The 26102-nt window shown below is 44.4% G+C and overlaps 1 protein-coding gene across 8 annotated transcripts in view; it reads left to right on the top strand.

The window, feature by feature from the left end:
* Positions 1-21355, top strand: part of LOC119171657 (zinc transporter foi) — a 98402-nt gene extending 77047 nt beyond the window's left edge. For 7 of the 8 annotated variants that reach the window (XM_037422450.2, XM_037422446.2, XM_037422447.2 and 4 more), the window contains exons 10-15: positions 3531-3753; positions 8024-8174; positions 12360-12441; positions 12894-12974; positions 14859-15046; positions 21092-21355. In XM_037422450.2, the coding sequence (XP_037278347.2) occupies positions 3531-3753; positions 8024-8174; positions 12360-12441; positions 12894-12974; positions 14859-15046; positions 21092-21241 (875 nt within the window). In that variant the 3' untranslated portion in view covers positions 21242-21355. The remainder of the gene's footprint in view (positions 1-3530; positions 3754-8023; positions 8175-12359; positions 12442-12893; positions 12975-14858; positions 15047-21091) is intronic. The other variant, XM_037422449.2, reaches the window with a different exon arrangement.
* The last annotated feature ends 4747 nt before the right edge of the window (positions 21356-26102 follow it).

Below are 26102 nucleotides of genomic sequence, written 5' to 3'. Positions count from 1 at the left end.
ATGTCTGAATCAACCAAATGCCGAATTAACAAATGAACATGACAAACAACATTAAAATCGAGCTGTAGAAGCATGCTTTTGTTTGTTGAAGTATTTTGTGATTGTCTTCTGCGTTCTCGAGCAGATTCCGGCCGACATTACAATCTTGCGTAACTGTTCCAAATTGGCGACAGCACGCAAGCTGTCGGGAATGTTCAGGCAAACCTCCTCTAACATTAAAAGCGCCTCTGAGACTTTCCGTGAGGCGCTATGAGGTCTCTGCTGTATCTGCATGCACGATGTGCTGTCGTGATTCGCCGTTTTTCAGTGCTTCTAAAATTTTCACTTTATTCGCCAAGTTCTTGGCTTCGTACTTCTTCCGCATTTTCGGCGTTGCCACTGTAGTGCACGATGGTGGTGGCATGTAAATATGGTCACAAACCAAGAAAAGGAGAACTCCGCAAGAAAAGATGGTGCCGACACGACAACACAAGGGAAAATGGCGTCGGAGGCGCAGTAGAGAAGAAAGACTACACCGACGTTCGGTGATGCTGCTGTGGTGGCCCTCTTTAGTTGATGATGGCGACGCCACTCTGGTTTTGGTTTCACTCCAGTGGGGCCAAAGCTGCTTTACCACACACTTTTGTGCAGCACCAGCCGTCAGAATTTGGCCGAATTAAGTGGTGCGGAGCGGAATTCTGACTATTTAACGAAGGTTTGGGCCCATAGATTAACATGCACTTTGGCCGGGACCAGTAGAGCTGTCTGAATTATCTTAATTTCCGAATCAATGGGTGATGAATTAACGAGCTTTTGCTGTATATGCCAAGTTGCTTATGAAAGTCGGCAAGCTTTTCTTTGAGGTTCGATATTTTCTTATTTTCGGCCCGCAGTAACTTTTCCTGAACGACGGGCAGGTGGAAATTTCCGTTCACACTACTCATGATCACAAGCCGCGGGCACACAAAAAAGACAACATAGCTATATTTAGTGTGCATAATGACCTTTCTTTGTCGGGCACTTTAATAATGAAAATAGTGCATCACAAATTGCTACATTTCACTGGGAACAGATACTATTCGCACAGACTCTGCAAAACGGCGAATACTGAGCACATGTACTCAGGCTCCATTGTGTGATGACAATAACAGTGCATTTGACTCCTCTGTTGGGAGGAGTCGAATGCACTGTTTGACTCCTTTGTTAGAAGTGCTAGTGCCACATATGTGGTTTCCATTTCATGCGAATATAATGTACAAATAATCTTCTTTCCCGTTTTCACTTTCATTTGGCATTTTTTTCAGCTCCCTTCTCTTGCATTTTCCTCTCTAGCCAAACTCTTGTGTTCTTCTGTTCTCTACTGTATTCCTGCGGGGAAACGAGAGAATGCGAGAATCTGAAAGGACGAACGCTTTTTGTTGCTTTCCTTGTGAATAACGCCGGCCCTTTCTGAACCTACATGCTGGGCATAAGGGAAACGCCAGCTTTATGTGCAGACCTTTCTCGTCTCGCTTTCTCAGTCCACGTTGCAAATAGCTTTCGATATGCTTTAAGTCTTTGCACCAGAAAGATTTTTTATTGCTTTCACCTATTCCTCTGAATGCCCCCATCAAGACTATAATGTTCGTTGTGCAGAATTCTAGTCGTCGTTGGTTGCTGTGAGAGTTCCTCTTAATAGAAAAGACCTGTTACGCAGTTCGTCTTAAGCAGATTTTTTTTTTTTTCATTGAGTCTATGGGAAACCAAACAAACACTTCCGTTTTGTTGGTCTTAAGCAAGCATTTGTCTGAACATCTGAACAGAGTTCTAAAGGAAGTTTACTGTACTTCCTTTGTGTGTTCTTGTTTTCAAATAAGAGTAACTTCCTGCTTCCTTTTACCTCTTGCCTTATCTCGGAATGGAGTCTGTTACTCTTAATGACCACAGATTATCCTGCCACATGCCCTGATGCCCCGCCTTTGCCCATTTATTCCTCCTTACTTAGAAATACAGCTTGGAACATGCCTCCAGCTTCTACACGTACTATCATTGGTCTGCCATGCAAATAATACTTCTTTCTGTTTTTAATTAAGTGCACAGTCAGGCAACGCAGGAGTTCTTTGAGTAATTCGATGGAGAGGCTATCTTTTTTTTTTTTTTTCAGAGTCTAATTGACTTGATACCTTAGAGAGACTGGTTAAATCTTGCACAGCATCGACTTGACTGTAAATATGTAGCATGAAAGATGTTTAGTGAGATACATACGATTTCATGACATTGTCAGGTAGCTCATACTGCCTTTTGAACCAATATATGCACGCATGTCAATTTCATCTGTTCGTTAATAATCTTTGGATGGTGACATAGTTTAAGTCAAATACCGAACGGAAGAGTTACGGATTCCACTTTTATAACCGGATTTGGGCTTCGTTTTTCACCAAGTCATTTTAGAGTTTTCCAGTCACTCGTCTCGTTTTTTGGGCTTGTTTGCATTTTACAGCAAATAAAGTTAGTTTAGTTATAATAACATCCTACCGTCTTCGTGAACATAAGCTCAATGTTAAAAACAAGAATAATTATGGCCATTTGTCAGTACATTGCGTGGAATGTGGTTGCACACCCTTGTACGCATCCTGCAGTGTTCTGGCGAAGCATAAAGATAAAGACGTGCGAGAGATAATTGAAGCCCATGCTATCTTTCGCAAAGGTGACACATGTGTAAGTGCACCGTCAGTTGACTTGTTAGATCGAGAAAGGGCTTTTCTGCTTGGCTAGTGGATTGACTGGTGGCGCCACTGTACACGGATTTATAGGTTCGCGTTTCCTGAAAATAAAAAATCGTTGAAGTTAGCGCATTGTGGTGTCCACTCTCTCCTGTCCCTGTTTCTTAGCGCTCAATATGTCGTCAAGCTCCCTTTACCAACACGCCCAAAAAATGGCACTGCTACAATAGCACATTTGTCGACGACCTTGAGTAGTCGAGTGTTGAACGGAAACATACGTTAAAAGAATTAACTAATAACTTCAATCACGCACTGGCAAATGTACATTCAATATTCAATCAACCGTAGAGAACCTGAAAATGGTGTCAAAAAGTAAATGTGCTTTCGTTCACAGTTGCGAGTACTTTTGCTGTATGAAAATAAATGAAGTTATTTTATTTCAATTTCACTTTGTGTTTTAGTGCCAATTATTTATAATAAAATATATCTTTTATCTTGGAAAAATTCAGGGAATTTCCCCTTCTTTTGGGTTCCTTGGAGAAAGTCGCACTGCTGATTTCATACTACTTTTGTGGTGATTATTTGCTGGTTAGCCTGGTAGAATATGGAAACTGTTTTCTATGAGCATGTTACAGAGTTTAGGTTCAGATTTGGGGCTGAGAGTAAGAAGAATGTGCAAGCAATCTGAAGGGAGCAAGTTGAAGCAAGAGATTATCAGTGGGACGATCTTAAGATTAGCAAATTTACAACACTTAGCTTGAAATGTAATTGATCGTTTTTACATCGATGTAAGCAGACAGGTTAGTTCGCCTCTTTTGCTGAGCACATTGTTGAATGCACTTGTGGCAGGGCTAACAGCAGTTCCAGCTGAGGAACTGGAGCTGTCCCCCCTGGGCGAGGGTTACATGGAGATCATGGACATTCGCGACTCTGAGCTGCGTCCCAAAGCTGGCATGGAGGCACAGCCTGAAAAGGACCTCTTGGTCATAGTCAAGAACGGTGGATCCAAGCTGCCCACCAACCCAAGGTGTCCGCCATCTCCTTTGCCACAGGACGAGGAGAACAATCACAGGCAAGTGGAAAAGTTTCATAATGAAACATGTTGTTGGGCTCATTGGTTAATCTACTGTGCAAAAGATAATAGCGCAAGGCAAGGAAACGAGGGGTAGAGGAATTAGCGTTACTTGCAACTACACTCTATTTAAGAAAGGTTCTTTTCTGTACACCGCAGACAGGTGCACGATTACATACAGGCGTTGAGCGATTTTCCGGGCTCCAAAAATTCGCACTTTTTGGATATTTCGCACTTCGAAAGTGCACCGTCGGGGTTCCCATAGGGCTAATGCATTTTTTGACCGACTTTTTGGATGAATTTGCCCCCAAAGTTAGATTTTTTGGACTAAATCGCTTGATTTGAGCCACGCCACGAACTTGTATGGACACCGCCATGTTGAATTTTCTGCCCGTTTGACTAAGCTTAGTGGCTTAATTTATAAATAACTTTCCTGCCTCCAAAATTGGAAAGCCAACGTCATATTTCAAGTTTCGGAGGCCGTGTCTGCTTTAGAAAATGCGGCACGGGACCATTTTCTCGTCTTCGGTCAGCCGTAGTGGTCAGCACTGTCGTCATCGCATCGTACAGGAAGGAGACGGAGCTGCGCAGTAGTGGAGTGAATGCGCCTGCCACACTGACGTTAGGGAGTTTTAGAATAGCGCACCGCGAGCCCTTGCGGTGCAGTCGCTGCCACTGCGCATGCGTCGTAACGCGAGTAGCCATTCGCGGCCTGCCTGCCGAAAATCCGAAATAGCGTGCGGCGATCGCCGCCCACGAGGCTGCAAAGTGTGCATAGCTTCCGTGCATTTGATTTTGCGGTCGGGGTGAATGTCCCTAGGCCTTTCCCTAGAGAGATCAAACGCTATCCTCGAACTCGTAAATACGCACGCAGCGCCTGCAAATGTTATTCTAAATCTCCCAATTTAAAGACTTCGCTCGTGCGGACAATGACTATTTCGTGCGCGGAGCCCACAAACGAAAAAATCCTTCGCCAAGTTGTGCCGCAGCCGGAGAGCGGTTCGGGTAATGACGACGATCGCCCACAGCTGTTCGCAGCGGAGATCGCCACCACAGCCGCGCTTTTGTCGAGCATTTATGGTGACGATGTCATCTTGGCGCAAATATGGGCGAACCAAATTGCTTCCAAGCGCAGTATGAGGCAAGGCACAATCATGGACTTTAAGCCTGCCTGATGCAATGTTCATATTTCTGAGAAAAGCGAATTTTTCGGACCGTTAAATTTTGCGGACTTTTTTCCGGTCTCGGCCAGGTCCGAAAAATTGGTCGGCGGCTGTATTCGCAAATCAGTCGAGCATATCAGGAGAGCTGGCTGCTATGTTGCTGACAGGGCTAGGGAATCGGAACTTTCGATTAAAGAAAACGTATGGCAGCTCTATTACTGAGAAACCTGAGGAAGTGTGTGACGCAGCGATTCACCTTCGTAGAGTTCACACTGCTCCATTCACCAAAGTGTTAACACAAGCATTTGAAGTAAACATGTAGGGTTTCTCCGGCACTTGTTGAATCTTGTTCGGGAGATTGGCAAAGTAAGTCGATGTGCGACATTTGTGTTATTGTTTGCTGTGCTTCGACCTCCGGCTTTCAACGACACTCGAGATAACCGCCGTCTGCGGAAAGTTCCATCAGGTTGTGTCCCCCGTCAGATTCGAAAACGCAGCGCAGGTGAAGCGCAAGAAAAGCGTTCGCTCTGGTGAGGCAGTGGCACCCTTTCATTTCTAAACGTTTATAACTATGTTAAGTAAGTCATTGCAATTACTTTTTGGTAATTTCTCTTTAATTATGCTATTTCATACCTGGTATTGAGCCCTGTTATGACCTGTATTGTGTACTTCACAGTGAGCATAGTCGCGCCACAGGCGATGCATGATGGACAACATATCAATCCCCTTAAATGCTATGCACTTGACAACTTTAGTCCTGTCTTCCCTATGCACGTGTGTTTGCCGTATCTTACAAATAGGTGTGTTCCCTAAAAGAGCAAGAATATGGTGGGACATGAACTGTTTTAAAAACCGGAGCAAGCCCCCCCCCCCCCCCCCCCCCGACTTTGAGGTGAAAGACGACGCGACACAAGATTTGGAAGAGTTACCGTGCTCGATCTTGAATCGAAATTCAAGATTATGGTATTTGTTTTTGCCAGCTGTAGTGCAGAAAAAGTAACAACAGCTGGTAAAGACATTGAATACCACCTAGCCCACTCCCACGCCGTGGTATTTGTCCCTCCTATCCCTTCGTGTCTAAATATGCACGGCCACAATTTCATTTCGATGCATTCCGTGCTGCTCTCTCTTTATAATAAGTGATATTCTACTGCTGTTATCAACTAGATTGGAAAGTCGTGTGAGACATGGAATTCAGCAGAAAGCATCAGTAGAAAGTTTTAGCAGGAATTGTGTTGGCAAAATGTTAGCAAGGCATAAAGTGGAAAAAGAAAAACTACTCTGAGGCTGCAATCCATGAATGAGTTCTTGTCATGATGCGGCAGCCTGCTTTTGATTAGTGTATGTTCTTTGAGTGTGTATTTCGGTTCTTTTGAAGGACAAACTCGGTATGACTGTCTTTGGGCGAAATGTCAATGCAGTCAGACTTCGATATAATGAATATGGATATGAAGACTTGTAACAAAGTGAATGATAAATACACTTGTTTTATAATTGCGGAGCTAGCTTTCCTGCAATGTCTGTAGTCGAACTAATGGCAACTAGTCACTTCTGCGAAAAAGCTTGTTCAATCGCTCTTTGCTTGTGTAATGACATAAAAAATTGACCTGGTTCTCCTGTTATACTCTAGTACGTACCGTACTTACTTGCATAATGAACCTAACCTAATGAAACTACTCCGTAATGAATCCGCCACATAGTGAATATTGGTCCTTGAAAAAAAATATAAAAACCTTTGATCTATTTGCTCATTTTATTTCGGTATGATATTCAGTGCCGTTAACAATCGAAACAATGTTAAATCAAACCAATATATCGCAAAATAACAGTGCAATAAAAGTTGAAACATAGTTTTGCAATCATGCCAAACAGTCGCGAGCAGCACAGACGACGTAAGGTGAAATTTAAGTCGCGCCTTTTATGACGAAGTGCCATTTCTCTAATGAAGGAGAAACCTTTTCTTTTTGCTGATAGCGCTACGGAAGCACGGAGGCACAAAAACAAAGAACCTGGCGTCCAAAACGGGGCGAGCTCAGCGCAGAAACGCAGCGCGCTCATCGTCTCGGTCTTAGGCAATGCGCAACTGCACCCACTGCGTCGATGGCGCGTTATGCACCTGCAACGTCTACTGCAACATTTGTGTTCCACCATCCGACGCTGCGTTTTTGTTGTTTCATTTGTCGTTGAGAACTTAGTTGGGACACCTGCCATGCAGGGCGCGTTCGACCGGTACACTAGCTACACAGTTGGTTACTAACAGCATGCGCTGGAGCATTGGAAGCGAGCGGCTGGACAATACTTCGGCGTCGATGTGTGCGTTTTGGTTATGGGAAAAAACAAAAAGAGCTTCGGGCTACAAAAAAGATTTCTCAAGCATTTCGCGGGCCAGAACAAGCAAAGCCGTCACGCGAAATTTTTGCTGTTATAATTCCTGTGACTTTTTTCCCGCGTAAATGAACCCTCCCCCCAAATTGGTATCAACTTATCTGGAAAAAGGGTGAATTCATTACGCGAGTAAATGCGGTACTTGCTCAATTGTAATGCAAGGGCGACTCTACAGGAAGTGAAAAATAAATATAAAACCATTGTGTGAATTATTGAACTTTTTAGACAACCTAAATTTCGATCTTCGATTTTAACTTTTAGCATCTACTTGAGGTAACAAAAATCTTGGGGGGGAAAATGTGAATTACATTCAGGTAAATACGGTAAACAATCGTAACACACAAGCCCCAGCATGCGCAACTAGGATCGCATCTCCGCTCGAAGCATGACAGCTGCGGCCATTTATTAGGTGAATATGCAGTTCAGGTAAGTGCACTTGTGAATTATGAAAAGGGTCTATTGTGTTTCCACCTATACAGGATTACAAGTGCATATTAATGATGAATATTTGTACACAGCAAAGTCGTATTTGTGCGAGGTGTCACTTTGTTGTAATGTGGTTTCACTCTATAAATGTTCTGTGTTTACGAGGACTGTATATTAATTTGATCAATGATAGCAGAAGATTCTGTGCACCTCTATTCAGGACTTTTTTTCTTTGTCGTTACCATTGTATGAGTAGCATAAAGTGGTGTTTGATCGGTGTGGTCCCACTTTTTCAGGCATCCTATTTGCCACGGCTCTGGTGACCAACGCACGGAGCAGTGCCACACAGAAACCTTGGTCTATCGCCAGACTGGTGAAGAGCACACCTTTATGCTAACAGTCGCCGATCACCACCATCACCGCCACAGTCACGCTCATAGCCATGAGGTGAGCCAAAAGCCAATATAGTCTGTCACAAGCTCGAAAAAATGTCAGCACCGCCCACCGTCATTGCTCTCTCTCCCACATAGAATTTGCATAAATGTTCCAACCAATAGCAGTCACCCCTCCCCCCCCTTTCTTTTTGACGTCAAGCTTAACATGTCTCACTCTGCCATATAGACATACACTTGTGTCACTGGTTTTAGGTCATAAACTTGAACTTTCTTGGAAATTTCATTATGTATTTTGATACAGTCGAACCTCGATATATCGAACGGCGCGGCGATCGCGAAATAGTTCGGTATATCCAGAATTCGATATAAAAAAATCACGAAAAAAATGCGTCAACAGCTTGCTGAAAACGACCAACGAACCGTTCAAGCGTGGTGCAGTAAATACTCACTTGAAGATTCAAACATAGTATTTATTGTGTTGGTTTAAAATATTGAAAAAGAGTAGCCTGCTTTTTCTTGGCCATGGCGTGTTTGACGACTGCGTCCTCAATATAGTCCAGGCGATTCATAAGTAATAGGCCGGTGCCTTCAATCGCGCCGCAGTGGCGGCGCACAAGGGCCAAGGCAGCTACGACCTCAGCCGATGTCGGGAGCGGGGCACCATCAGCACTTGCGGGATCCACGTCGGCAGAGTCTTCATTTGGCTGCTCAGCAGTAGCTTCGGCGACAATCTCCACATCCGTGAGCTCCGTCGTTCGGAGTTAGGCCTGTCGCGCACCACAGCGCACGACAGACCCAACTCCGAACAGTGCGCGATAGGCCTAACTCCGAACGCACGAACACTGCGAGTGCAACGACCGATGCCTGCTGATGCTACGGGGGAGGAGCTTGCAACAAGTGCGAAGTGTGCCGTTGACACCATAGAGACTGCAACGACTGCAAGCTGCAAGGCTGCGGCGCGAGTCCGGGTGTAAAGCGCGCTCATGGTGCGCCCATGCCGGCTCGCCTAACTGCTTTCACTTTCCCGGCGGCAGCGCGGGCCGCGTCCGAGACAGTCGTCTGCGTCCTTTCCCTCCTATACTTTGCTCCTCAATCTTTACCTCCCACACCCCCTTCCCCCGCGCGAAGCCGTGTTGGTGCCTTCGTATTGAAAGAAAATAACAGCTCCGCGCTTCTCACTTTCCTCATTCAAGAACCTCTACCGCAAGGCTGCGGTGCACGTACGCCGCTACGTTAAAGTGGCGCTCTCGGCGCCATCGATGTGTGCAGCATTCGTAAACGCCCGCCGCTCTACCGCTACTTTCGAGAGTTGCGGGAAAGCTCGCCGCCTGTCAATGGAGCGCGGGCGGTTTGGGGTGGCTAAGTTCGATATACCCATTATATTTCACACTTTGTTCGAAATAAAAAATCAATAATGCATGCGATTTTCCGCGTGATATAGGAACCGTTCGATATAGGCAATAGTTCGATATATCCGTGTTCGATATATTGAGGTTTGACTGTATTGCTGCTCAGCCAAACTTAATTTTTTAAGCAGTAACCATGAACCTTTCATCTTCAATACTCTTGTCACATGGCACCTGTAATGTCATGCCCTGCAAATGATATAAGGTGCTAATGTCATTTTTGTTGCTGCTGCTACTACACGGACATAGCGAATGACATTCGCACCGAATGACAATCGCCTGTGGAATGTGCTCACCAACCTCATTCTTCGCGAAATGTTTGGTCCTTGTCAAGCGCTTGTTGACGATATTAAAGTGGGGGGGTGGGTTCATTATGTGAGTAAAACGGTAGTACCGTAAGAACTCGCATATAGCTTGAACCCGCATATAGTCCAGTATGTAATTTGAGAATAGCAAACGCGAGAAAAAAAAAGTTTACACCCTGATACAGCCCGAGTAAAACGAAAAAATGAGTTTATTGACACACTTCATTTATCGTCGTCGTTGGACACACTCTCTTCCGAAGCTCCCTTGTCGGAAATGTTCTGCCGCAGCACATCGTCCTCAGTGCCATCAAGCGTGTTCGAGATGGAGCACTTTTTGAATGTGCTGCAAGAGAGCGCCTCATGAATGCAGGCACAAGCCTAGACTATCCACAAGCTTAGCATCGCTGGCGAGGCCCGTTTCAGCCGTCTGGCAGGGGTCACTTTTGTTTCTCCGTACCTCATCCACTCCACATACAGGTGCTTGACATCCTTAAATGGCTTATTAAGGCACACATCAAGCGGCTGCAGCTCTGATGTCATCCATGACGACGAGCGCGGTGCGGGAGTCGTGCATAAGTCACTTTACGGAGTCAATCGGGTGACATCGAAACCCATCGAGCACAAGCATCGAAGGGAGCCTCAACAATGCTCCGGGACGTCGATACCACATGGACTTCATCCAGTCAAGCACTAGTGATCCATCCATCCACCCTTTGTCCTGGCAGCGGACGATGACATTTTTGCCAACTTCTCCCCCTTCGGCAGAGTCTTTTGTTTGAACACAACGTAGGGTGGTAGCTTGCGATGCTTTGCAGTGCAAGACAACATAAGTCACCTGCGTTTTTTCGTTCCCAGTCGATCGCATGATAACTTGCCTGGAGCCTTTCTTATCCTTCGGCAGTGCTGAGGGCATATCGAAATAGACCGGCGGTTGATCCCCGTTGCCGATATGGCCCAGCCGAAAGGGGACAACCTTTCGCATTGCAATTGCATACTATTGAAATTTCACAAAGTCCTCTTCGTAGTTTTTTGGTTGCAACTGCGAGATCGACGTACGCCGACGTAGGAAAAACTCGGCGTGATGCATGAAGAGACACACCCAATGCTTGCTCACTTTGAAGTCCTGCGGCTAATAAATATTGCCTTGTGTAGAACCTCTGCGTTTATTGTTGAGGTAAGCTTTAGTTAATACCTCTCAAAGCTTGCTCTTAGTTCCTGGTGTGAGAATCACGATTTGCGGCCACTTCATTTTCTTTTTCGCTCTGTACGTTTTTGTGGAAAGTTTTCCCCGTGCAATTCTCGCACCCCCCAATTCTGCATTGGTTTTCCGCCAAAAAAAAGTGCGAGGATTGTGCGAATAAATACGGTATCCTCATATACAATAAGCAAAAGCAGCTTGTTAGCACAACCATTGTATAAACATTTACTCACCAAGGGAGCAATCCACACTAAATGTTGCCAGCAACAATGTAGGCAATGAAGTTGCTACATATCGTGGGCTCCAATGACATTCTATGTACAGCTTGTACCTTTTCCTTGTAGTTTTTTATAGCATTATACTGGACTCCAGTTAATCAGGATAAGACAATCTTCGGTGGCTGACTGTGTGTACGTACATTTACAGTCAAGGCCAATCCTTCAGGCACAGAAAATGTCCAAATAGAATCTGCTCGCTAGTGTAGTATTGTAATCACTAGTGTAGTATTGTCATCAAACAAATATATTGAAGGGACACTAAAAAGAAAAACGATGTTTTGCATATTTGTAAAGTACAATACGTATCCCAATCCCAAAAAACCACTCTTTTCGCGACTCGATGCTTTGTAAGAGAGAGAATGCGAGAAAAGAAAATGTAGGTAGAAACTCCACCTTAATATTCCCACACCAAACACCGTGACGCCGTAGATTTTGAAGGAGTCTGCTGGGTCTTCTGTAGCTTATAATCGGTAAAAATGAAGTACATTGTTGTATGTGCATGCCATAGGCCTTGCATATGAAGTTTCAGAAATTTTAAAGAATGAAACTTCATTTGTAGTGGAAAAAAATCGAGGTTCAACTTGTGATAGGGAAATACGCATGGCATTCCCAGAGTTCAGTTTGTCAATCTAAACCAAGTCATTGTTTCTCATTGGTGTCCATTTGATGGCGATCTTTCTGCAAAGTCTTGATGCCTGCCTGTCCTGCCTTGTGCACTGGATAGGCTTAACCTGAAGCACCTTGTTTGGAACTGGTGACCAGTGGTGAGATTTTGTCTGACATTCGTTATTTGGTACATCTGCTCAGAATGTGGTGATGACGAGAATGCTATTGTCAGCTGTTGAACAAGGGCAACGTAGTAGCAATATGCTAAATCTTTTTGAATTGCTTACTAAACATCTTTTCTGTGCATTTTCGCCCTCAGTATTCAGAGAATGCATTACTCCATCTAAATTTCGCACTGCTCATGGCAGTACATGTTCTCTATATTCTGTCTACACGGCCTATTTCGCGTCTTTACAAAACTCTTGTTCTCCATGCCATGTGCAGGTGCCGTCTTCTATAGCTGCCATGGCTTGGATGGTGATCATTGGTGATGGGCTTCACAACTTTTCCGATGGACTTGCTATAGGTGGGCACAAAAGATTAATATGCTCGTTGCTATATGCAAGTTCCCATTGGAATTTCTTCCAAAGGAAGAACACTTATTCGTGTACAAAAATGCCCCTCTTTCTTTATTTCATTCTCTCTATGTGTGTTTTTTTCTATTTTCTGTAACATCAGCAGTGTTGGACACAAGGGGTGAATCTTTGAAGCTGTCCAAACCTTGTAATTGCGTATTTGTGCAAATGTGGATGATCCTACCACTTTATGTGACATTTAAATGATTGCTTATTTTTCACATTTATCAAACAATCTTATAAGTTGCATAAGTGCTCCTTTGTCAAATTAGATGGGAAGTCTGCTTGCAGTTTTTTTTCCTTAATTATCTGTGCCATTCAAAGAGAAATGCAATTTCTGAAGAAATAATCATTTTCTCAAATCATCAATGTCTCAATTTTTGTTCGTCCCCTCCCTTTCCAGGTGCAGCATTTGCATCCGGTCTCTCCGGTGGCCTTAGCACAACCATTGCAGTGTTCTGCCACGAACTTCCACATGAGCTGGGTATGTTCAAACGTTTTAAATTGGATCTAGTTTAAATGTGGCAGAGTGCTTGATTAAGGTTGATTACTTCAATGTCATGAACAACAGTGTCTTAGCTACATATGTACACATTGCATTAGTGTTGCTGTCATGCTTCACAATGGAGCACATTGGTGGAACAAATGCAACTGCATGCAGGGTGTTTCAGGTAATGAGAACCAAATATATATTTTTTTAAGTGGTAACTGTAGAAGGACCTAATGTTGGGCTAGTTTGCACTTGCTAATCATGATATAGTGTGAAAAAACAGAATGGACACACAGAAACACACCCGGTGAGTGCTACTAATAACAAGAGCTGTGCAAATAGCAATATTTTGTGTGCGAATCGAATAGACAATTTTTAATATTCTCGAACATTTTTGAATACTTCAAAGAAAAATTGCAGAAAAAAAAACTTCTTGAGGATTCTTAAGCATATTATTGTGAGGTGCTTCTCACATATTCTATGAGGTGATTTCTCTTGTCAACGAGGTTGACGAGAGAAATCTCATTTTAATTAAAAAACAATAAAAAAGAAAAATAGGTACACACTGTGAACCAACCACTCGTGTAGTAGGGCAGTCACTGTCACTCGAGTCCATCGCACCATTCGAGCTGTCACTCTCGGTGTACCACAGCAGATCGTCTACGGCGACATCCAAATTGTTCATGATACAACACTTCAACAGCTTCGTGACAACGTAGACTTTGATATGTTTCCAGCCGTTCGAAATCCTAGTTGCCACGGTGGACGGGGACACTTTCTGCAACTTTCCCGTCAACATTTTTTTCCAGTCGGTGTTCCCGCCCTACTCTTCGTACTCCGGTCGAAAATGAGCCCAAACGACTTGTTCGCCGAGATGTACAGAGGCTGCAGCACTCATTCTGACCGATGTCAGGGCTATCAAATGAGTGACAAAGAAACATGCGCACGCCACCCGCCACCACAAAGCCAGCACAACCTGTCGGGTTTTGCGGATTCGATTGGATTATCCGCTGACTCTTGTGCCGCCATCTCTTGTCTGCACCTAGCAACATACCACATGGCGGCTTCCGAGATGAGCGACGAGAGGGCGCGCTTAGCGGCCCCGACTGCGCCATGCTTGCAGAAAGAAAAAAAAAAAAGGAGGGGTGCTTAGAATCGCATAGATACGGTACATCTATGCAATGTCAGGATTGCTCACCCTACCTTCATTTCCGTCCGCAATAGTTTTCGCAAGCGCCACTACGCACTTGTGCAGTGTGCAGCGATGTAGTGACCTTGAGGGACTAAAATACTAAATCATTTAATATCAGTGCTTAAACCTATGCCAGCAATATACCCAGCCATCAGTTTACACAGACCACAAATGAAAAATGGGGGCTTTGAAAGCATTGGAGGGTGCTTTTTCAGTTGTTTGCAAAGTTACCACCCTACAGTTTAGACAACAATTAATGTCGTCTATGCTATGCTTGGCCAAGCTATCTGTGGATTCATTTGGCTGGGTGTAACAAAAGCCTTTAAAAAGTTGTTCTTTTTTGATTCTTGGGAAGCTGTGGTGTTTTGTACTGCTTGAACATGAGAACCTCTATTTAACAAAATTTGTGGCGAGATGCCTTTCACCGTTACTACAACTTCTTTATATTGGGGTTTGACTGGACTTTATTAACTGCTGTTCTTACTTGAAATATGGTAAAATTGCCATCTTGGTAGAAATATAATTGTGAAATTAAAATAAAATTCTCGCCACCAGTTGTTACATGATTCTTTAAATTTAGGAAAGCACTAAGGCCTGCAGGCCAGCAGCTAGACAGCAGTCAAGTGATGATCACCAAGTTGATATTGAGAAAAGACACGGCGTTTCCAACTCTCTTGAAACCGCAGGTGATTTTGCAGTGCTTCTCAAGGCGGGCATGTCGGTGAAACAGGCCGTGTTCTACAACATAGTGTCATCTGTGCTGTGCCTGTTGGGAATGGCCATCGGCATCTCTCTAGGGAACGTCCACTCGGCTTCTTCGTGGATTTTTGCTGGTGTCGGTGGCATGTTCCTTTACATTGCTCTGGTTGACATGGTGAGTATGCATATGAGCACCTCTTTCTACCATAATCAATGCTTTAACTTTCCAGATTATAGCCGTAGTGGTGGCTACCGTATTTTCCGGTGTATAAGACGCGGTTTTTTTCCAATATTTTCGGAGGTGCGTCTTATACAACAGTGCGTCTTATACGCACTTTTTTTTGGGTAGTTTTTTGGGAGAAACTCGTGTTGATGCTCATTAGTCTTTTTTTTTTTAAACCACTAAAGCAGTCCAATGCGAATTATGCATCATAATTATAATAACGAACACTCAACGTGCCGGTACTACAGTTTTAAAACAAAACCAAAGTACATAAAACGGAAAAATTTAAAAAAGTATGTCGTCGTGCGAGTTCTCAGCTCACTGAAGCTGCGCGAGTTTCGGAGGCTGTACCATAGAGAGCTGTACTCAGTGAGTGAAATCGGCGTAAGATGGCGATAGGTGCGCGACGGGTTCGGCGGTTTGGTTCGGATTCGGCCGCTACTGCCGCTACCACCGCTACGCTGTCGTTCAGCGAGTTGGACTAGTCGCCATTTGCAACTTCATTCGTTCGGTTGGTCCGCGCCTTGGTTACCTTCACCTGCAGTATGCCGGCTAAACGGAAAAGTTACACGACGAAGTTTAAGTTTGCTGCTGTGAAGTATGCAGAGGACTACGGAAACCGGGCAGCGGGCCGTCATTTCGACGTCACGGAGAAGATGGTCCGCACATGGCGACAGTCGACTGCTAAGCTTCAGGCCATGAAGAGTGACAAGAAAGCTGACCGCGGCAAGAAAGCACGATGGCCAGACCTTGAGGGACGTCTGCACTCATGGATACTGGAGCAGCGTGCCTAAGGTAGGGCGATGTCAACGGTGCAGCTGCGTCTCAAAGCGCAGGCGCTAGCTAAGGAGGTGGGCGCCGTTGATTTTGTTGGCGGGCCGTCCTAGTGCTCCAGATTTATGCGCCGCAAAGCGCTGGCGATGATGGCCCGCACAAGCATGTGCCAGAATCTGCCAGCAGATTTCAAGGACAAGCTTGAAAGATTCCAGGCTTTCGTTAAGAAAGCCATTGAAGACGATGGCATCGGCAACAGCCATATAATAAACATGGACGAGGTGCCACTTACGTTTGACATCCCAATGGAAAGGAGTGTGGCACCGAAAGGTCTGTCACCATCAAAACTACCGGCCACGAAAAAGCGCACTTCACGGTTGTGCTGGCATGTTGCGCTGACGGGCAAAAACTTCCGCCAATGATTATATTCAAGCAGAAGACGATGCCGAAAGAGTCTTTCCCGCCTGGTGTCGTCATAGAAACGAACGTGAAAGGCTGGATGGACGAAGAGATGATGGGCAAGTGGCTTGAAAAATGCTTTTCTAAGCGACCGGACGGTTTCTTTCATGCGAAGAAGGGCCTCCTGGTATTGGATAGCATGCGGGCGCATATAACGGAGCTCACTTTGAAGCGCATCAAGGCAAAAAACTGCACCGCTGCGGTTATCCCAGGCGGGATCACAAAAATGCTTCAGCCGTTGGACATCTCGGTGAATCGCAGTTTCAAGGCTATTCTGCGGCGCCTGTGGGAGTCATGGATGTCCGACGGCGAGCATAGCTATACCGCAACTGGACGCGTGAGGCGTGCTTCGTTTTGCGAGGTCGCAAAGTGGGTGCGCGAAGCCTGGTGTGCGGTGTCACAGGCCACCGTAACTGGGGGGTTCCGCAAGGCAGGCCTGCTAGCATCCTCAGCCCCTGGCCTCGACGACGACGACAGCAGCAGCAGCAGCGATTCCGAAGAGGAAACAGAGGAAGTCCCAGCGTCACTGCCGCCAGAGCTCGCTGAACTATTCCAAAGCGCGTCGGAGGACGAGGACTTTGAGGGCTTTGAGGAATAAAATGTTTTCCTGCAGTCGTGCGGAACGTTTCAGTGGGTCCGCATTATTTTTTCTCACAAGTTCGGTGTAGTATAAGTTTTCTTACGGACTGGCGCTCAGAAACGTAAGTACGGCATTTTACAATGCTCGCTCAACTGCACGTTATGAAGTTTCTTTGCGGAAAGTGAGTGAATGTAGGTGCGTCTTATACACCGGTGCATCTTATATATTAATTTTTGCATGAAAACTTGGGAAAACTGGGGGGTGCGTCTTATACAAAGGTGCGCTTTATACACCGGAAAATACGGTAATTACTTTAAAAGTGTGCTAATGCAAAGTTTTTCGGTTGTTTGTTTGTTTTTTTGCTTCGAATGGAAAGTTGAGCTCTCAAGAGCCTAGCAAATGTACTGGTAAGCAAGAGTACACCCTGAAAAAGTAGTTACAGTGTTTTTAAATGCTAGTTTCGGTTGCTGCTTTACCTTAATCTTACAACACTGTATAAGCTTCTTGTCATATGCTTTCACAAGATATCGTGACATTTCCAAGACTGCTCCATTCTGTGGCTCCGTTCGTGATGCACAAAATGGCTGTTTTGAATGTTTTGGTGTTTGACATCATCACAACTAGCCTGATGGTGCTTGATGTTGCGGAAGTTAGCACTGTAGCCTGACATCACAATTGTGTATGGAGTACGTGCACAGTGTCAAATGAGGCTTTAATGTCAAAATCGCTTATAAACATTTACGGAGCTCACACACTTGCTCACAGCAATCTCTGTATACAATAGATTTATATGGAAGAGTAAGCTCTGCTTTGAAAACTGGTGTAGATACCCTTTCAGCGGACCCTTCACAGAGTCTCTTCATTTTGAGCGGCCAGGTGCAATCCTTAAATTGCACACTTACAATTGTGTCTGCGATGCAATAGTATCTCTAGGCACCAAGGAAAAAAGCTGATTGCTAACTGAATGTCGTCTGCTCTTATCCTCGTGGGCACTGCGCTCTGGGATGGGGGCCATTGGGTAGTTAAAGGTTGCGTTGCATAGGTAAAGCCGCTGCCCTGCAAACCAAAGAGAGCCTCCACGTCTCTCTCAGCCGTCATGCGAAGCGGCACCTGAAGGGTATGGGTACGTACTCTAATAACACATGCATGTCACATGATCATCAGACTGTAGTATGGAGAATGCAGGGAAAGAGTTTGGCTCGCAAGTGCTAGACAGGGCAAGTAGAAAGGATGCACAATCCTCCTCCTGACATCATGGCTGCGTGCCGCTTCAAAATATTTACCTCTGCTTGTAATGAATGAATTAAAAAAATTATTGTGGTACTGGAATATTCTCAGTTGGGCACAGAACGGTTGCTAATTCGTAAAATTTACTATATATAGCCTAATGAGGGGCCCTTAAAGAGCCTCAAAACGACCTAGAGGTTGAAATTCAGTAGTTGTAGAGAAATTGTGCACGATTGTATGACTAACATGGAGCCAAGAATATTTTTTTTAAAAAGTGCGGCAATAGCAGAGTTAGCCCCGTATTCACAAGCCTAACTTAACCTTATCCTTGTGACTTAAGTCATCCTTAGCCATAAGTCTGCCCTTAACACGTTCCAAGAACGTATACCTTGTACTTATCACGGAACTTTTCTCGTGCGTAAGGCTCGGTTAAGATTGCCTATCACATGCCGTAAGGCTTCCTTATAAACACGTCGGGGGACTACCCCTTTACGTATTCCGTTTACAGGCGCTGACCGATTTTTCGGACTCCAAAAATTTGGACTTGTTGGGTATTTCGGACTGCAAAAGTGCACTGTCAGGGTTCCTATGGGGCTAATGCATATTTTCGATTAATATTGGACGAATTCGCCTCCTAAAGTTGGATTTTTCGGACTAAATCACTTGTTTTAAGCCGTGCCACGAACTTGTATGGACGCCGCCATGTTGGATTTTCTGCCGGCTTGACTAAGCTTAGTGGCTTAATTTTAAAATAGCTTTCTTGTCTCCAAGATTGCAAAGCAAACGTCATATTTCAAGTTTCGGAGGCCTTGTCTGCTTTAGAAAACGTGGCACGGGACCATTTCCTCGTCTTTAATCAACCGTAGTGGTCAGCACTGCCGTCATCGCACCGTTCAGGGTAGAGGCAGAGCTGTGCAGTAGTGGAGTGAATGGGCCTGCCAGACTGACATTAGGGAGTTTCAGAATAGCGCGCCGCGAGCCCCTTGTGGTGCGGTCTGCCACTGCGCATGTGTCGCAACGCGAGCCGCCGTTCGCGGCCTGCCCGCAGAAAATCCAAAATAGCGTGCGGCGATCGCGGCCCGCAAAGCTTCTGTGCATTTCGGTTTGCGGTTGGGGCGAATGTCCCTAGACCTTTCCTTAGGGGGAGCAAACCCTATTCTAGAACTCGTGATGCGTCCACTATACCCACAACGCCCGCAGCGCCTGCAAACATTATTCTAAAACTCCCTATTTTAAGACTTAGCTCGTGCAGACGATGACAATTTCGTGCGCGGAGCCCACAGACGAAGAAATTCTTCGCCAGGTTGTGCCGCAGCCAGAGAGCGGTTCGGATGATGACGACGATGATCATTCGCAACTGTCGGCAGCGGAGATTGCCACTGCCGTGACGCTTTTGTCGAGCATTTACGGTGACGATGTCACCTTGGCGCAAATATGGGTAAACCAAATTGCTTTCAAGCGTAGTATGAGGCAAGGCAGAATCATGGACTCTTTTAAGCCTGCCTGATGCAGTAATGTTCGTATTTCTGGAAAAAATGAATTTTTCGGACTGTTCAATTCTTTTTTTCGGTCCCCGCCAGCTCCGAAAAATTGGTCGGCGACTGTATGTTTACCGCAAAGAAGAAATATTGAACGGCACAGTGTATGCATACACATCACCGCTGCGGCGAGTCCTCAATGATCGACGAAACCTTGTTGAGACGTACGACAAGCAGTAATTTTTTGTGCCACCCCTGCTTCACAAAAAGTGCCGTGAAGAATCTGCTCGCTGAGCTGCTTCTGAAGGAAAATATCCATGGTCGTGGGTTCGTTATGCCTGGTCTCATGCAGCAGCTCATCGCATCGCCCTTCTATGGAGTTGGCACATTTCAACTTGGGAGCGAAGGCCTTGTCAATGTCTTGTAGACGACGATGTCACGAGTATACAGTCCAGTGGATACCTTTCGTGGTTGCAAAAACATGTTTTCCCGTACTGGTAAAACTTTCCGAAATGGCGCAAACACTTTACCAGTTGTTTGGTCAGCTGTTTACAAATGCACGGTGTGTCGATTGTTGAATTTTATCGCGAGCTGCTTCCACGTTTTTCGTTTTCCCGAAAGGCCTTGTTCACAAAATTCGTCGGGGCACAGCCAGTGCCAGCCACTTCCTCGCCGAACTCCCTTCCCAGTCTTCCACGGCATACATCATCGCCGACACTCTGCTTAAACACCGTCTACTTCTGGCTGCCGCGACTCCGTCAAGTGCGTGCTTGTTGGCGAACTGCGGCTGCCTTGCCAGCTTGTACCTATATGAATCGTACCAGTATGGACTGTGTGTTACGGGAAGCAGTACCTGATTTGCAAGTGCACACGGGCAACACAACAAATAACAACAAGCAGCGCAAACAGCTGCTTGCAGACTGGCCGGATGTCGTAGGCTCTTGCTTGACCAAACGCAGCATATTCGTACTGCACATCACGTGCAAGCCCAAAAAGCCCGGAGTCCCCGGGAGGAGGAATAGTTTCTTGAAATTTGTGGCATGGGTGGCTCATAGCGTTGCCAATGGTTGATTTTGATTGCAACAGCATTCTGCACACGATGTGCGTGTTTACTTGTTTGAAAAATATTAAAGGTAGTTTAGGAAGTTTAGGATAATAAAGGTAGTTTAGGGGCCCTTAAACACACTAGGAACACATGTGGCATGAGCATGCATGCACGCATTTTTTTACTTGTATGGTGCCATGGCGGTTAAACAAAATGGCCAAGGTAGCCATAAGACCTCAACAGTCATTAGCTATGCTATTGTGACTACTTTAGTTGTTTTCATAGCCATGTAATATGTAATTGTCCAGTTTGTATTATGTACAGGTTCTAACTCAAGACAAAGCTTAGCCAAAGCCATTCCTGTGTTGCATTTGAGCAGCAGGGCTATTACCCATCATTTCTTATTTTTCATCTCTCACATTTACTGTTTGCAGCTTCCGGAGCTGTCTGTCAACCCTAACCACGGCAATGCGAGGGCCGTTCACCAGCTTGGAATTCAGCTGCTTGGCATATCGTTGGGAGTGACGACAATGTTTGTGATTGCTCTGTATGAGCGGGACCTTCAAAGACTCATGAGTTCTTAGTTTTTTACTCTTCACCCGCAAGGCATCAATGTACACCACTGTGGGCTTGTCATTCACCATTGTCTCCGACTCCTTCATCAAACGACTTCATGCTGCTGTTGCATTCTTCTTGTAGAGGCCTCTTATAGCTGCAAGAGCAAGGTGTTAGGAAAGGTTTGCCAGAAGGAAGCCCGACGATGCCTGCAGTTGCTCTCCAGCTCCATTGGTTGTGGATATCCATTTGTCAGAAGTGTCTGGACAGTCTCCAAGCAAGCCGGCATCCTCGATGCGTGTGTGTGTGTGTGTTGTGCGTGCTGAACATTGCTGCGTTCAAGATTGCGGACTAGCTCGCGAAAGGATACAAAATATGGTGCATAGCATTAGGAAGAGTCATGCCTAGGTAATTTATGTGTGATAACAAAGTATCGTGGTGCGTTTAGCAATACAGTGAAGACAACTTTGTTTGTTCTGGACTTCCCACCCGCATGATCATATAATATGTGCCTGCTTGTATCCTTTCCTGCTTTTTTTTGTTTTTTTTTTTGTTACGCACGAACAACCTTGGTTCACACTTATTGTTTTAGTGTCCTGTCCTCTCCTACTTTTTATTGCCTCTGTTGACCGATGTCAATTTATCTTCCATTTTGGGAAATTTTCAGAGCCATATTCTGTAAAAACCAGAACGATCCATGAGCAAGATGCTGTGAAAAAGACTTTATGGCAGAGTTTTTTTTTTCCTGGGATAATCTTGCAATCAGAATATGAAGTTTAAATAACTGTTGATGACAGCTGAGTGGAGTGAGCTGCGCATTTCCACAACATGAATGTTTCTGGTGCACTTATTTTGCTGGGTATGTGCATCAGTACTACAGTTTTTTCAACACTGCTGTGAAAGGAGCTGCTAAAGTTTTTCCTACCCCATTATGACATGCCTTGTTTCATCAATGTGCTACATTCTTTTTTTATCGGATCTTTCAATTGTGCAGCTCATCATTTTCATTAATTTATGCAGTGTTTGCTGGCATTTTGTAAATTACGTTTGTGTGTAGTTTTGGCGCACTCCCAGCATTTGTGTGCAAACTGTTCATACTCATTGATTTGTAACTGGTGGCATTGTTCTTTAGTTTTATGCATGCACAGTGGCAAGACGTGCTGGTAGTGTTCCTTTGCTTGTTCCTGTTCTATTTGGTCTGCTTAGGTGGACGGACTGTGGTTTTACTGTTGTCGTTTGTTGCCCGCTTCTTTTATTTTGAATTTTGTCTATATTGGTGCAGACATGCGAGTAAAGCGAGAGAGTGAAGCACTCGGAGATTGTCAATGGGCTTACACCCACCCACATAAGCACTCTGGCAGGCCGTGCCGCCTCATGCCCCGAGTCGTGCTGCAATGTTTGAGAAGGTTACTGGTTTGCACATTTTATTCTTGACAGCATAGGTTACACAAATTGTTGCTGTTCAGACCGAACAGCCTTATATTATATACATATATCTTTGATGATACATTTTGCTAATAAAGTCTTTGGTATGTCATTATGCTTGCATTGATAAGCTTGGTTTACTCACGGATGAGATTGTTAGTGTGCCCGTTCTGCATGGCATAGAAGTGCAACAGCTGCGCCAATTGTAATAATTTGATACAATTCCCCATTTTCACGCAGAGCTGTGCCAAAATCATATTTGCTGAAATTGCGTCGCAATGAATCTAAATACTCAGGCCCTAACCCGAAATTACGGTGCAAGATATATTCCAGTTAAGTCAGCACTCGTGAGACGTGATGAACCGGATAAAGTAGCTACACCTCGCGTCAATCTGTCCACTGACCGCAGCAGATACCTATCGGTGGGACCACACAACAAGACAAAAATGCCTAGCTGCCGACGCTTCACGAGTACTATGAACTTCCTAGTCAGCAAACGCGGCTATGATAGCTATGGCATGTTAACGACTAAAGCTGTAAGTGCATGCCGCATTTCTCGCGTGCGAACAGTAAACGTGCTGCGAATGCTGGCGTTGCCAGCGACCACGTTGTTCACCATAGCAACGGCTCGTGAAACTTTTTTTCTGTCGAAATTGTGTTAGGTACCTCGTCCCAGCAATAGAACATGCCTTGTATGCGAGTTGAGAAGTTGTGCCCTAAACCTAACATCATCATGAAAAAAAAGGGGGGTGGGGGAGCATAGTCGTGTTGGAAGAATTTTTGGCCTTGTTCTAATCTGTGCAGAATGCTGCTTAAAGTGACATGCGTTTCGAAAACAAAAAAAAAGTTGCATTAATCTGTAGTCTAGGGCAAGCAAACTTTCGCTGTATATATAGGCTTTTATGCTGATTTCAAATATGTAATTAGTTTTATAACAAGTTGTGTTTTTGTTTTGTGCCTTGACAATATGTAAAGTATTGCTCCTTTTTGACAAGCTTCTTATGGCTCTAAATTTTCATGGTTTTCAGCCACGCATGCCTCATATTGTTCCACATTGACTGTAGAATGCAAAAAACTATAAAGAAAATGTGCATAAGACATTCCAATGGACAAGAAAAATTTTAATGAGATAAAGTAAGCAATTACTAGTATTTGCTGATGATTAAGTTACTAATACTAGTATTGGCTGATGATTAAGTTACTAATAATTACCCTGTAGATATGAAGTCTTAACAGATATTTGCACCCTTCACATGTTAAGAAATATGTGGGCAAAATTTCATCCCGATCGGGCTATCAGAAGTACCAAAGACATGATGTCTAAACTCGAGAAGTTGCCCGTACAGGGATCTTGAGAAGAGCACATTTTAAAAGTATACGTGAAAGCTCATCTATGCAGAGAAGCCATGTTTGTAAAAAGATTTCTTCCATCATCAGAGCTTGGAAATTATGGTTATTTTGCACATGTGGCTTTAGTGAACTCATGCGAAATGTAATGGCAGGCAGCCAGGTGACAATTTTCAGGGGGCTGTAGAGAATGAAGTACTTTTGGTTTTTAGTGGCAACCTTGCTCTCTTTAAAAGAGATTTTAACCTACTTTGAGTTTATTGACAATTATCAGGTTTTCTTTCGTAGAGAACTAGTGAAAGCTAATAAAAATGAAAAACACCTATGTAGTTTTGCAAAAAAGTAGCATTATTCGACTCCCATCTTCACTTAAGCCACCTTTACTGCAGTACACAGGTGGCCTGCAGAAAAGCGTACTGTGATTCGGAAGGGGCTGTCAGCACTAGTCGTGAGACACTGCACATTTTTAATTGCTCATGCCTCTATACGCTGTATAATTGTTAGTACTAATATGATCGCTGATGTCTGAAAAAAATACTGGTACTCATTTGGAGCAATGTGAGACATTTTTGTCGCACTTGTGCAAAACTAAAGTAGTGCCAACTGTGCCCCTTTGCCTCTGCCTCCTTTGCCAGCAGCTGCAGAAAAAACTGCAGACACGGGCATACCCTCTCCGAGCACACAGGAGAGGGTAAGCAGGTGTCGTGGTGGAAGCAAAAGAAAACACGCCACAGAGGATGGACAAGATGGTGCTTACTTCGAAGAAGGGGGAGAGGAGGAGCCCGCACGCTGACGCGAATGGTGCTACTTTAGTTACATTTCCAGGGATTTTACCAGTATTCCTCGGTTTAACGAATCCCCTGAACATCAAGGTCACCAGCTTGGCAGGTCCCCATTTGAATTTGCAGAGTCTGTCAATGGATTTGACAGAAGCAGCAAATGGTAATGTGGACTCATTGTTTGCTCAGTGAGGTGGTTCAAAATACCAATTTTATTGAAATAACAGTGATCATGTTTACTGTGCACGATTTAGGTGATGTCAAATGGTTTATAGTACGTATTTCATTTTCTAAATGTACACCTTTTATACTGTTCCAAATTTAGTCTTTCATGATAAAAAATGAATGTATTTTTTTTTTTTGCTTAATCTGCTCCAACTTTGTATTTTAGTGCTCCAAAAACTGTTTTAAATTCAATTTTGGCTGTTGCACTTCTGATGGCATCAAGTCACTCCTGCTTGCCTTAGATACAAACTACCAACTGCAAACTTACTCCATTACGTACAGAAGTTGTCTTGTTTACATTACTTGGCCACTATAAGTATAAATATACATGTGAAGTTCATTATTGTATGTACTCGGTATTATGCATTCTCCTGAGAAGGCAATGTAATTGCTCATAATTATTCTTGGGCTGCACACCACAGTTGGTCACAGTCTGCGACTCTCTGCTGCTAAAGCTATAACTTCGATCCCACCTAACCCACCTTGGTGGTTCAGTTGATATGATGCTATAGGCTGCTGACTGATTGCGGGATCCAATCCCGGCCACATTACGATGCAGGCGATATTCTCAACGCTTGAGTAGCTAGGTTTCAGTACACATTAAAGAACAGGAGGTAAGAACCTTTCAGAGTTCTTCACTTCGGCATCCCTCATAATCGTAATATTTTTTTGGAACATAAAACCTCCAAAATTATTACCTGTGGCAGTTGAATTTGATCAAAGGAGAAATGCAAGAATGTATTGCACAAGATTTGAGTGCACATGGATAACTCAAAGTAGTTATAATAACTATAGTAGTACTCATTGTTAGGGTAGTTGGTGCACTTCTGAATTGTCAACTTAGCAAGAAAAATACAGGAAAATGAAAAAAAAAAGCACTCTGAAAAAAGACAGAACACACAGACAGGATGGGCACTCACTGTTCATTCCTTGAGTTACTCAAACTTTAGTCAATGCATACGCAATGTGCTTGAGGCATAGTCTAACAGGCTATTGGACCCTCAAGATCTAGCACGTCTGATTCGTACAGATTAATTGTGATTTCCCTGACACAATCACTAGCCCTGTGCTGTATAAAGAAAAAGGCAGCACAGGTATTAAAAAAAAAAAAGCC

The sequence above is a fragment of the Rhipicephalus microplus genome, chromosome 4, assembly GCF_043290135.1.
Source record: "Rhipicephalus microplus isolate Deutch F79 chromosome 4, USDA_Rmic, whole genome shotgun sequence".
Classification (NCBI taxonomy): domain Eukaryota; kingdom Metazoa; phylum Arthropoda; class Arachnida; order Ixodida; family Ixodidae; genus Rhipicephalus; species Rhipicephalus microplus.
Note: the sequence above shows the minus strand (reverse complement) of the source record. Positions and strands in the feature narration are given on the sequence as shown.